Below are 14,061 nucleotides of genomic sequence, written 5' to 3'. Positions count from 1 at the left end.
GAGCCTGGAAAGATAAATTTGATGTCAAATTATAGAGGGGCCTGCATTTTGGATTAGTGGCTTTATTTTCTAGTGGATTAGTGTGGTTTTTATTTGTTTTGTACCTTTTTTTTTTGTTTGTTTATTTTTAGTTAAAGCAAAACGTTGTCATAACTTTGTTATTTTGGGAAGACTAATTTTTGGTGGAAAGATTCCACAGAATTCAGGCTTAACACGACAAGGGTGCCAGTGAAGGGGAAGACCCTGTAGAAAGAAACAAACAGGTTTCCCAAGCCAGTAAGTGTTTACTGGGGAAAAGGTAGGAGTCCCAAATGGTGCCCAGGGTTGACACCAGGTAAAGGGCAGATCCTTGGTGCAGAAACAGAAATATAGGGGGTTGGGAAGGGAAAGCAATAGGTGCTACTCCTCCTGGGAAGCAGCAGTGGCAGGAATTTCTATCTCTAAATTCCCCAAAAGAGAATTATTAGTGCATCAGTTGATTCCCAAGAGGAAACAGGGTTAAAAAGCCCAGTTTCCTTGGATATTAAATGTAGCAATTCCTCGTGCACTTAACTATAATTAATCCAACAAGTTCAAAGGTAAATTAGCCTATTATGCAAAGATGCTACTGAAGATGTCAGTGTGAATAAAACTTAAATCCATCCTTAAGAATCTTACCATGGCTCTTAAGGAGGACAGAAGCATTATAGAAACAACTGTAAGTAAGTAGAACTGACTAGAAACCAGGAAAGTAGCACAGATGATTTGAGATGAAGTGTGAAAAGGTCGAACCTGGTTGGTAGGAATCAGTGGGCATAAAAAAGAGGGGACATGAAGGACAGATGAGATTTTTGTCCAAGATCATGAAGGGAAAATGAACTAGAGACTGAGGAACAAAAATTATTATAATGAAAATAGTAACACCGATAACAATAGCTCTTTCTTTATTGACCATATGCTATGTGCCACGTGTGATTCTAAGAGATTTAAGTACATTGCTTCAATTAATTCAAAAAGATGAAATGAGTATATACAGAATTGTTATACAACAGGGACCCACTGAAGAATTTTGAACAGGGAAGCGATTAACATCTGATACTTGGAGGATTAAGTGTACAACAGAAGCTGGTGGAAAGATGAGCGTTTGTCGCAAAATCTGTGAGGAAGTCATTGTAATCATTCAGATGAGCACCCAAAATAGGTAGAAATAAAAATCAAGGAAGGACCTGATACATTTTTTAAAAATAAATATTGACTGAACACCTGCTATATTTCTGGCATTATGTTAGGTTCTAGGCAATAGGAGCAAAAAAGACCTAATTATTGCCATCCTGGCACTTAAAGTCCACCAGAGGATATTGTAGAGAATAAATTCCTTGGTCTGGGTAGCAAATATTGTCCTAAAACTAGCCCCCAGCCCTCCCCTCTGTGTGTGTGTGTGTCTTCCTACCCGACTTTTTAGGGCTCTTGAATATCAGTGGTCTTTTGCCTCTGTCTCAGAACTTCTCCCTCTTACTGATTGGCAGAAAACACAGTGGGTGGGACAGAACAAGCTCAGCTGCAAGCCAGACAGAGACCGACATCTTCGGGGGTAGCACAGCTTGAGAGAAAAAAAACATTTTTCTTAAAATTCTTCTCTTCCACAGGTCAGGGTGAGGATTAGGGCAACTGGCATTGGAATGGAAGAGGATAAAAAAACAACAACAACATATACTTTGCCATTCCCCAAAGTATAGACCAGACTATCTTCCTTATTGTGTGTGTATATAAGTCTGTTCTAACTCATTACACAAACACAAATACTGTGAAACTTACAGTATTTTGACCTGTTCCCATGAACTCAGAGCAGTTCACACTCAGAGTACCCAATTTATTTTCCCAACATTCCTTTTAAGCCGATACTATGAAACTTTCATGGAAACCAACTCAAAGGTTAAGCGACTCATCTAAAGGCACACAGCTCGGAGTGGACACATGGGTAGAGAAAAGTCTTCCAACTAATTTTCTTCACAAGACTATGAGTCTAAATTAGCACTCAGAGAAGAAACGAAATCTAGAGTTCTTGCACAATGTGCTAAATGCCGTCTTGAAAGATTGAATTCATTAAAATTAACAAGTAATAAAAAATTAATTCCTTACATAGTTGAGGTTAATTCCAAAAACATTTAATACCTTAGTTCTTTGATCAAAAGGACAGATGAGGGATTTGGCTTTTTGAGGTTAACTGTAACCATGATCCAAGTTATCTTTTACAAAATAAAAATATAATAGTAATTGTGCTCAGTAATCTAAAAATACTTAATGTCTAAACAATCAGATTGATGAGTTATGAGTCTTTTTGTGAATATTTTTCTCAATTTTTGTCGATACTTATTTGCTCATCATTTAAAAAATTTGATATATCTTTTAATACATACACATCAGAGTTCTTAACATCTACTTTGGGAGGATAAGAAAGAGAAAAGTCATGATATTTTGTCTCTTTTTTCTATCAATATTTTACTATAATATATTTTATATGTTTTTTTTATCACAGTGTTTTCATTTAAGATTGGTATACATTTCTTTTTGTCGTGCTTTAGCCACAAAATAACCACTCAGTGTAATAGCTTAGGACTCAAATAGATCAAAATAGCCCAACAAAATTTTTTAAATATGGCAGCCTTAATTGGAGTTTAGGAAATAAATCTTTGAGTATAACAATTTATTCACTAGAGCTGTTGTCTCAGCAAAGTATTTCATCTTAGTTTCCAAAGAGCTGCTAATCATTACTAGACATATTGAAAGTTAAAGCAAAAAAAAAAAAATGTTTTCCACTTTCATTCTGGCGAAATACACAATAAAAGACTCAACTGTTAAAAAGTCATCTGCATTAAAAAAAAAAGATCAGATAGGTGATTATGCTTGTGTGGTTAATTAATAAAAAGGGAAGTAGGTAATGGTTCACTGGGGAAACTTTTATATCACAGTATCTATTATAAGGGATCCCACGCTGTAATAATGGGGTGCTAATTCTGAACGCACATAGTGCCGTCCTACAAAGACATCAAGATTTGTAGGAAATCAACCCTCCAGCAGTCCTGGCAAGCCAGACTGACCCCAGCAAATGAAAATAATCAAAAGTAATTAGAAGCGTGCTGGACTACTCCTCGGAGAGCCAAGCAGGAGAGTAAACATGCCTGAATCCTCGAGCCACTGCAAAGGCCCATGTCTGAGCTGTTAGGTGCCCTGACCTTGTCCACATAAAGATGTGATTTATGAAGTGCAGGGCACAGCAGCAGGGCTTCTGTCTTCTCCTGGAGAACCAAATTACTGAGGTGGAGATTAACATGCTTTCAGTCGGGCCCATTTCCAGACCAAGGGAAATTTTTTATTTACATTTTTTTTTACCTTTAATTTCCTCTTTTCTTTTTTAAACACCACCCCCCATTAAAAAGAAAAAGACAAAGTCCATCAAGAGAGAGCAGAAATATCCCTCCTGAACAGTGATGATGTGTAGATTGGTGATACAGGCAATCAGAGACCTTTCGGTTTGTAAAGTCCTCGTGCTGTGCTATTTTGCTGGTCTACCTAACCAGCATAAAAGAATTCACCTTCAAGTTTAGGGAGCCAACATTGTGAAATACTCCCCTGATTCAAACATGTATGTGAAAATTAAACAAAATATTACCCTTGATTCCATGCCTTTCTGATGTAGTTTCTCTTGCCTAAACGCTATACTTCATCATAATGCTTATGATGTAGGTGATCAAGAATTGGAGGGGAGGAATATGGAGGGACAAATTGGAGTTTTTGTATTGGGAGAAATAGTTATATCCTCTTGAGTCTTAGAGACATTTTTTTCGTAGGTTAGGTAAGATTTTACAGAAACCTATTCTGATGTGGAAAAAGAAAGCATTGATTTTCTTTTTAAACACACATCAATATCTATACATGAAGCTAATTTAATTAGCAAGCAGTTATTGTTCAGTCAAATGTCAATTTCTCAGATTATTTCATGCTTCTTGACATGAGCTGTATGAAACAGGATTTAACAGGATCTCCACGAATGAAAAACTGCACTGAGAAAGGTAAAAATGCACTTGTATGTCCTTGAAAAGCTACAAAAAAAAAAAAAAAAAGGCGTGTTAAAACAAAAATGTCAGGCTTGGAGTTCAGTGCATGTTTAGCCACCTCAAGAAACCCAAAGCTGCAGAATTAAGGGGACTCTACTTAGGCTGAGGTTATAAAGTGCTTTCCTCTATAAACTAAAAACATAATGTCAGGGTGAATGGGAACATACTTTATTAACTTTATGGTATTGAAAACTGCCAGCAAGTTGTCTTGTTTTTAAATAGTGTCCTCTGCAGAGTGTTACAGGGCTGTGTGTCCACAGGAAGCCTATTAAAAGTGGACAGTGCAGTCATTTCATCTGGCTTTGGCTGGACTGCTTTTCTTTCCTTTAATGATGTGCTGGAATGTACCATGCCCATAGGGTCTCCATTAGCAGAACTTTTACTTCTGGGACAACCATGAAGTTTAAGGCTTAAAAGAGGCATCAGCTTACAGTCTTGTGGGAATCACTTGAATACTGGAGCACTAACTTCTTACTGCTTTAACTAATATATTGACTTATTTTAAATAAACAGTTACACAATGAAGGCAGAGCCAGTGGCCTTATTGGAAATCTTTGAGCCTTTTAAAGATTCTGCAATCCACCCAGATGGGGGAGGAAGGAAGGGGCCGGAGGAGGGTTTATGCCCTTTTCAAACCAGGAAGAAAACACATTAACCTCTCCCACCCCAGCCCTGCCATCAGCCAAAGGGGGATCTTTACAGCTCCCAGAAAAATCTATCAACTCACACTCAAACCTCATATTTTCCAATTGCCTTTTCCGTGTAAACAACAATTAACAGAATGGGGAAATAAAAACAATCATTCCTTCTGGAGAAATGTTTTAAAAATATGATTCTCTTTTTAAACATTGCTGATAAATCACTCTATTTTCTGCCTTCCCCAAAGCTATACATTTGTTATAGTATGTTCTCCCATTCCATCCCCTTAATAATATTTAGATCATCTGTCTTGATACATGTTTTCAAATTAAAGCTGGTTTGAGATTATAGTAAAACCATTATTTTTAATAGCCCATTTCAAGGGCAGCGCTAAAAACTGCAGAACACGCATGTTACTGATTACTGCTGAGCAGACAGCGGCTTTTACAGATTAATTTGTAACTGGGAACTACTGTAAACAGATTTCACCAGAAATCCCAAGGAATAAAGGGAATTGGTGGTGGTATTTGGCTCCTAGTATTTATTATTTTAGAACTCTCCTGATGGAAAGCAAGTTAACCAGGGAAAAAACAAGCCCCCTGCAAAAACCTTTTCCTCCAGCCCTGTCACTTCAGATCCGCGAGTAGGTCAAGGTCTTCTCCTAAAGGGTTAAGTATTTAAATAACAAGAGGCTTCTTTCATGAGAAAGAAGGCCAATACAGCTACTTTGGGATTTCGGGACCCTATTTTTAAACTTCAGGTTGTGCCGTCAATAAAAAGTGGGTTGATTTTGCCTTTACATGCTGTTATTATTATATAATCAAAGTGAAACGGGGTGGCGGGAGAAGGGGCTACATTTTGTGGTTGCCCAGCCCTTCTGATGATTTCCTATAGTCTTGCTCAAAAGTTATTCAGTAGAGGACAAGACATGATGATGATGATGATGATGATGATGATGATAAACAATAATGGGGTTACCCCCTCCTCCATTTCATCTCTCTAGATATTTCTAAGATCTCAGAGAAAGTGTTAAATCTTTGATTTTATTTGGGGATAGAGAATTTCCTATACCTAGTAGAAAGAGCCTTAGCTCAGGCCCGTGCCTGCGGGTCTGGGCTGCAGGGTTCGCTTATTCCAGCTTGAAGCTCGGGAAGGCACCGGATCGCCGTCTCGGCGGAGGGCAAAGCAGGGCTGACCGCGCCCGGCGGGCGGGAGGCAGAGAGTTCACCTGGGTGGCTGCAGCTGGGTGCGCCGAGCCTTAATTCGGGGCGCAACGCCATCTACCGGCCTTGTGCCGCACCTGCAAGTACCCAGACCTTAAAAGTCGCCCCGCCTTCCCCACCCGAACCCAATATAAGGGAAAAAACTCCGAGGCCCTCTCCACGAAATCCTAATTTAACCAGGACCTGCCACTGATTCCACACGACCTTTTGTTTACCCAACGACTTTTCCTCCTTTTCAGAGCAGCTTTGTAAAGGGCAAGGAGGTGGGGGCCATGGGGCTGGTAAGGAGGATTGGGGCGCTAAGCTCTCAGGCCCCCTGATCAGGCCGCACTGTCTGAAGCAATCGGTTCACCAGATTACTTGTATTTAATACACAATGCATCATAAAACAAATCCCTCATCCTGACAGGAAGAAAATAGAACAGCTCATAGCTCGAGCCGGTCCAATTTATGGCTAAATTAAAATAAAAGGGGGTGTGGGGCTCTGACAATGGGCAAGTTGAGGAAGGGCAGGAAATCAATGGCAACAAACCGGGGGCTCTTAAAGGTTCTCAAGCGCCGAACTCTCTGGGAATATCTGGCCGGGTTTTAGGTTATTTACAAAGGATTTTTCCTGTCTTACCTACCACTGTTGTGCGATTTTCCTTCAAACAATGGCCATTATCTGAAATAACAGTTCAATGTCATAGATAACAGGCCACCGAAACGAATTAGTCACCACCTCTTGTCATTTTCTCTCCCCCACATCCCTCCTTTTTGTTACTATTTTTGTTTTTAAATAACCATTTTGGGGAAATGGAGATTTCCTAGATTTACATATCTATTCGCACTTGGAGAAAACAGAAAGGAGACCTGTCCCCGCTCGCAGATAAAGTTTAACCTAAGCGCGCTTTCCATCCTCTCGCCTTTCACCCCTTCCCCGCAGACGTCCCTCGTCTCCTTTACTTTGCTTAACTTCCCATTGTTGAACTGAGAGTTGGATTTTGTCCATTTGTTTTTATGAATGGAGATTTGTGATAAAAAGCGTTATTTCCATTTAACCAAGGGACTTTACTAAATTTTCCAGTGTTGGCTAAAGTAAATTCATTAGACACTTTTATTTTGCCACTCATTCCCTATATTCTTTCGTCCAACGTCGTTTCTGAAATGTGTTGTTAAAAATTGACCATATATATTAGAAAGGTATTAATCACCCGATCACCAAAAAACAGCAATTATAATGTTAAAAGTTTAAAAATAATAAGTTGTTAAATTGCTTAATTTCATTTTTCGGCGTTCATGGTGTTTTGAATTAGTGTTATCAAAGAATATGGCAAAAACTCACCAAACAACCGTCAATCTAAGTCTATAATACGTCATTTGGGCACATTATATGCAAATAATATTTCAGATTTTTAAATTCCTCCTAAGAAAAATATGATTTGAAAAAAGTAGCATGCTCTTCTGCTGACCTAGCTATAATAATAGAGGGAAGAAATTAGTACGAATTTCAGTAATATAAAGATACTTAGAAAACTGGAAATGTACATGTCAACTTCTCATTCTTAGGCTGCTGTGTTCTGAGAATTTCTAAACTAATTATGTTTAGCTTGAACTAGCATCCCTTTACCCCTCCAGCGCCCCACCCCCAGCCTCAGAGAGCACACACCCTCACACTCCCGAAAACACTTCTCCAACCCATCACTCCCTTCCCCCAACACACACACACACACACACACACACACACACACACACACACGCTCACACACACTCACACTTGTGCTTTCTGGACATTGAAACAGAGGATATTTCCCTGGGGAAAGAAATCCTGCCTGGCGAGATCTCCCCATTGGTTGTTTACCCAGAGAAATCTACATGTTTAAGGGGAATGGTGCATCCATAATCAGTCTGTCCCTATAGGACTTAGGTCTTGGCGACCTTTTTGTGACCTCTCCCGCCAGAGGAGGCTGCTGTCACTTTAAAAATTTACTGAAAGAGGAGCCCGTCTGGCTTCCGATCACTCTGGGCGGCGGGAGATAGCTCCCTTTCTCCCTCGCCCCGGGTTCTTTCTGGATGGCCGAGCAGATCCTCTTTAAAGAGACAGTTCATGAAACAGAAACCCGGCGGCTGAGCTTGGAGTTGCGAAAGTGGACGATCCAGTGAGGGTCTAGGACCGGGGAAGGCGCTTCTGAGGATCTAAAAGGGGGCTAGAGCTCCCCTCGCCTCCCCAGGCCCCCCACCTTTTCAAACTCTCCTCCTCCTACCGGTTCCCCCCTCCCCACCTTTGGAACTGGGAGAGAGAAGTGGAAGAAGTTTTAGTAGGTTTCAGATAACTTTCATTACACATCGGGCTGATAAGAGCAAGAGAAAGTGAGAAAAGAGGGAGGTGATGTGAACCAGAAGGAATAGCTCCGACCTCTTTTAGGAAGGGGGAAAAAAGCCAAAACACCCCAAGCCCGGGTCACTCAGAAGAGAGGAGACTGCTTTTCTGGTTTTAAAAACACACTGTTGGCGGACAATAAATCTGAAACGCGTGGTCTTGGCGAGATCTTAGAGACGGACAAAGTTATCAGAAACCCTTTCGGAAATCGAGACGCGAGACTTTTTTTTTTTTTAACCTCTCGAAACGTGGCTTGGGATCGTTTGAAAGGATTGTCGTGCAGGAAAACTGGGGGCTGCTGATTATTTTGTTTGTTTTAATTCTTCTGTGATTTGCCTTTTATTGCTGAGTTGAGGCCATAGAAATCTTAAGGTAAGAGAACTCCCTTAAAAAAAAAAAGTCTTGGCGATGTGCATAGTTTGTAACTTCGGACAGTTTCCTGCTTTGGCACCCCTTCTCCGGGGCGCCCCCCGCCCCCCAGCCTTCTTTTCCTACTTGCCCGCAGTCTCGCGGAGCCCTGCTGCTTATCTACGTTCCTGGGACTGGCGATTTCCTTGTTCCTCCTGCAGAACGGTGCGGTCTGGACGCGTCTCCGGGGGTGGGTCCTCCGGCCTTCGGTGGGTCTCCCTGCCGGCTGTCGGCCTCTGTTCCTTGCGCTCTTCTTCTGCTTCCCCTCCCTCCGTGTCTCTCTCCGTGGGTATCTGGGACGTAGAAGGTGGGGTTGCCAAAATCTGAATTCCTGGCACCAGCCACGCGACTTTGGAGCCGCTTTCGGCCGAGGTCCACCTTGCCAAGTCACAGCTTTGCTGTCCAACACCGTGTGCTGCTTCGCGAGAGTCACATTCGGACCCTTTGGCTAGATTGCGTTTTTTTTCCCCCTTCTTCTTTTGCTGTTTTTTTTTTTTTTTTTTTTTTTTTTTTGAAAGGGCCTGTCTCTAAAGTCCACCTAAAAGGGTATTTTCTTTTTAAAGCTATCTCTGGAACTCGAAAGCTGTTAAAAACACAGGAGTGTGTTAGTTGAAATGACTGAAGATGTGCTGTTACTTTATTCTATTCGAGATTTCTGAGCCGATTAAGACATTGGGGAGACAAATGCAGTTCTGCTGGCAAATCAAAAGTAAATAATTCACGGGGGGGGAGGGTTACGTTTCTGGAGAAAGTTAAGCTTTTGTCTTGGGGCAAGAATACTGAGGGTATGAAAGTTAATATGTTGATGAAATATTTGAATAATCATGTAACATATATATGAAAAGACATTCTTTGGAAATGAACCTGTTTTAAAATTAATTTCACTGTTGACAGTGGCAATGGCAATAATGTTAACACGGAATAAAATTACACCTAGAATTTTTATATGTAGTATATGCAATACTCAACTCCCTGCCCCCGCAAAAGGGAATACTGGAAAACTAAGGGGAGAGATGATTCTTGACTTTGAAATTAACAAGTTTTCCACGTCTTCTACAAATATGAAATGGAACTGGTGTTGCATTTCACTGACTTCACCCTGTTTCCTTCATTAAATATTTCTCTAGTGTGTCAGTAGAGCTGCTTTTTTTTTTTTTTTTTTGCGAGTCAAGAAAACAAACAACAAAAGATCTACTAGAAACCAAACAAACCAAAAACTAAACCAAACAACAACCCAACTTCTTACTATTTTTAAATGTGTATCACTATTGTTATTTATGGTCCTTCTAGACATCTCAGGAGGGAGGAATCTCAAGGTGCCATTTGAGTAACCCAGCATTGAGAGTTGAAGAAAACAACTTAAAGTTTGTACTGTTATAATACATTGTTAAAAATCTGTCCTCACTAGAGTGAGTGTTTAATGGAGACATTTTGTTGTTTTTACTGTGAAGAAGAGTCCTTGGAAAAGACTTGATGGTGTGTGTGTGTGTGTGTGTGTGTGTGTGTGTGTAGCAATTATTATCCCTATCTTCTGTTCTGATTTTTCTTTTATAAATTGTGGGACTACTTATTGCCCTTTAATTGCCTCATGGCCAAAGGCTTATTTATAATGCCTCTTGACTAGAGCCTTCAGAGCACTGGGCTCCTTCTTGAAGTTTGTGGTGAGTTAATGACTTGAATCTGCAACTGAGTGGTTACCTGAATTCTATGCAAAACTGCTTTTAGTCTGTGTACCCAAGAGTTTAGTTTGAACTTTTATGTAGGTATAGATAGAGCAGAGTTCTGTGGGGCTGATTTAATTCATTAATTTTTGTTCTAGACTATATCATTCAGTCTTTGATAGGAAACTTCCTCAAGTTTGCATTCAACTGATTGACATTAGCATTACCAGCCTTTCTAGTTATTCACCATCAGGTCAGCAACTCTGCAGCTTTAAACATTATTGCTGCTAGTGAATCAGAATGGTTTTGTTTAAGTATGCAAAACCTTAAAAATGGATGTTTCCCATTTCAATTTTTGTTCAATAGGTGTCCTAAGTAATGATTAGTATTTAGGTTAGGCTGAATGTAAAATCTCATGAAAAATAATTGTACACAACCATATACGATGATGACAATTTACTACAATATTCTTATATATTTTTTACTTGTTCATAAGTCAGTTTTGATATTTTGTTTACTAAAGGTAAAACTGAAATATGCATTGGCATGTGTTAACTAGAACATTAAGTTGCCATATTTTACATGAGTATTTACCAATCATTTACTTTCATTTGCTTTTCTTTAGTTTGGTCAGATGCATCTATGATACAAATCTTATTAGCTTCTTCAATTAAGGATGTGATTTCATGGTAGTGAAATGAAAACCGAAAATGAGTTTAAAAATATTTAAAGTTTTTAAATTGAATTAAGTTAATGCAAAAAATGTGAAAGTATACATTTACATGGGAAGACTATCTGAACCTAAAATATTGACTATTTAGTTTAGAAATATCATATTAATATACACTGTTCAATGTTATTTTTTTGTAAAAATCATATTGGGTAAAATGAAGTCAATAGCACTCATTCATGCATAACAAGGAGACAAGCATTTTAAAAAACCAATTAATGTTTCTGTAATAATTCACAATTGCTTTGTTCCTTTAAAAAACAGTACTTTGCCACTTTTAAGATAATATTCCTTCTTTATTAATATTCATGCTGACTCTTTTCTTTTAAAGATTAAAAGGAGGAATATACATTTGAATAAAACGTTTTCAAGCAGCTAACCATTTTAATGACTGAACTGATGCAGAAATTGATTGTTCTCATCTTCTTCCTTCTAGATCTTAGATGAATTTTGCAATGTGAAGTTCTGCATAGATGCTAGTGAACCAGATGTAGGAAGCTGGCTCAAGTACATCAGGTTCGCTGGCTGTTATGATCAGCACAACCTCGTTGCATGCCAGATAAATGATCAGGTATGTTGTAAAGATTTTCTTGTCTTTCTCTGAGAACACGAAAGTATCAGTAAAGCCTGAAGAATAAAAATAACAGTGTACTGCTATAGACCCCTGTGGCCTGTTTGTTTATATGGTGAAAGGTAATGCATAGATATAAGTAAGATGCAGAATAAAGTCATTTTCAGTATTATTTTCTTTTACTACTACTTTTTTGAGGTAGTTAATTCAGTTTGTACCAGTAAACTTCATAAATGCTCCCGTTTTCTGAGAGTGATTGAATGATTTGAAAACTGAGTGCTAATTGTTGCTAGCTGTTCTTCACCTTTTATTCTTTACTATTATAACAGGGAGGCATTCATAGAAAGTATTGAGCTAATCAAGAATTCTTTGTGAATTTATGCAGAAATTGGAAGTGATATACTTGAAATGTTACATAGGATTTATTAGAAACAGTAGGTAGATATATCTATATGATCTATGTGTGAAATTATCTGATTTTGCATTTATATTGATTTGCCTAATTATAAATGAGGAACATTTTTACATTAATCAAAATACTCTTTTTCTATATATGTGGAATATTTATAAAACTATCACTGCTGGAAATTGCTTTATAGAGGCCCATGCAGTGATATTAACTTTAATAATAATAACTGTGAAATAAGATCATGAAAAAATCATAAAACATATTTTGCACTCAATAAAGTTAGGTTATGAATCTTATAACTGACTATGACAATACCTAAAACAACAAGAAGTTCAGCTTGTTAATTTTTGTTTTATAAACATCGTTGAGGTAGAATTTAATTATGTTATCATTATTTATAACTTTTAACCCAATGATTACCTAAATCAAATTATGTTTCAAAGACCATATTGAAATAGTTGCTTGGCAAATCTACTATGAAAATCACCACCAAGAAAAAGAAAAGTTTAAATTAGATGTTTTCAATTGAAAGCTGTTAAGTAATGCTAGCGTCATATAGTCTAAGACTCCATTTCAATAATCATTATGAGATTATTCTTTGGCATTTTACCAGCTATCAGATAATTTTTACTGACTAAACTCTGTAAGAGGTAGTAAATTGTAAAATTTGATTTAAATGGGAATCATTTAAAAATCTACATATATCAAAAATAATGAACCAATCAATTGTTTTTTTTTTCCCTTTGCCATAAGAAAACAAGAGGCATTATTGACAAAGGAAAACATTATTAAATTAGCTATTGATTATGAGTGATCCCAAGTATGTCATATAAGTTGCTGTCACCATCAACAACAAACATTTTTGAGCACCCACTATTTGTAGATGTGGGAAATACATGGGTTTTGTAAATGAATGAATTGTTTGTATTATGTTTCCTTAAAAAGGAAGTGAAGGAGCTCAAAAGGCAGCTGTAAGATGAAACAATGTAATTATATCATAATGATTTGCTATCCATATATACTGACAATAGAAGTTATTTCCTTAGATAAAACTGTTGCAAGATCAATGAAAAGGTAGTTGAAGAATCAAACCTATGCCCAATTCATTTTTTCATTTATTATTTATGTGCCTAATATTTTCTAATAAACACGCTCTCGTCATTGGGAATCTTGATTGCATGAAAAAGGGAAACTTTTGCTCTTACTAATTCTGAATTAGATTACTTTTTAGAGTAGGCATTTATAATTTTTACATAGTTACTTTTGAGGTAAACATTGTGAATTACATTGCTTTCAAAAGAAAACATGCTAGTTTCATACTTTAATAAATAGCATGTTTACTTTTTTGAACTAAAGAACCAGGGAAAATGGTTAATCAGGAAAAACATAAAAGGCCAACATTAGACACATACCGATTATTTCTGTAAGTACTGATTTTAAACTTATGTGTATGCTAGAAGATATATAAGATGGTAACAGAGTGTATATCAGATAACATAATTGTGAAATTGACATTACATGGTCAAGTAAATTCACCCATAAAAAACAAAAGGAAAGTCAGAGGTAAAAGTCAGATTCATGTGATAGGTGTATAGACATACAATCACACCCAGCTCAGTTAACAAAAGAGAACAGACACCCAAATAATGTACGCATATATTATAAACAGATTCATATACAAGCTTGTATGCATATTTCTAAAAGCCAATTAAGACTAGCCATTCCAGACAGCTTGAAATGTGAATGTTGGACTAGGTACAATGATAAAAGAGCTGACTAAAAAGATTCTCTAGGTCTATTTTTTCGCTCTCTTTTCCATGAGGAATAGGAGTTGCCAAATGGTGAATGAGCACAACTCATCACATAATGGACACCCCCCGTTGTGTGAGATATTATTTAATATCCAGATGTAAAGAGGGACCCTGGATCAAGAGTGATTATTAAACATGAACAACATCAACTCACCT

General features: G+C 37.8%; 1 protein-coding gene across 7 annotated transcripts in view; it reads left to right on the top strand.

Moving 5' to 3' along the window:
- MECOM (MDS1 and EVI1 complex locus) overlaps positions 1 to 14,061 on the top strand; it is a 551,717-nt gene that overhangs the window by 481,901 nt on the left and 55,755 nt on the right. For 6 of the 7 annotated variants that reach the window (XM_090273623.1, XM_090273601.1, XM_090273584.1 and 3 more), the window contains exon 3: positions 11,551 to 11,685. In XM_090273623.1, the coding sequence (XP_090129749.1) occupies positions 11,551 to 11,685 (135 nt within the window). Of the gene's footprint in view, positions 1 to 8,875; positions 8,933 to 11,550; positions 11,686 to 14,061 lie in introns of those variants that run through there. The other variant, XM_090273617.1, reaches the window with a different exon arrangement.

Source organism: Furipterus horrens, unplaced genomic scaffold (assembly GCF_987537825.1).
Source record: "Furipterus horrens unplaced genomic scaffold, mFurHor1.1.pri manual_scaffold_1, whole genome shotgun sequence".
In the NCBI taxonomy this organism is placed as follows: domain Eukaryota; kingdom Metazoa; phylum Chordata; class Mammalia; order Chiroptera; family Furipteridae; genus Furipterus; species Furipterus horrens.
The sequence above is the reverse complement of the archived record's forward strand: the minus strand, read 5'-3'. Positions and strand labels throughout refer to the sequence as shown.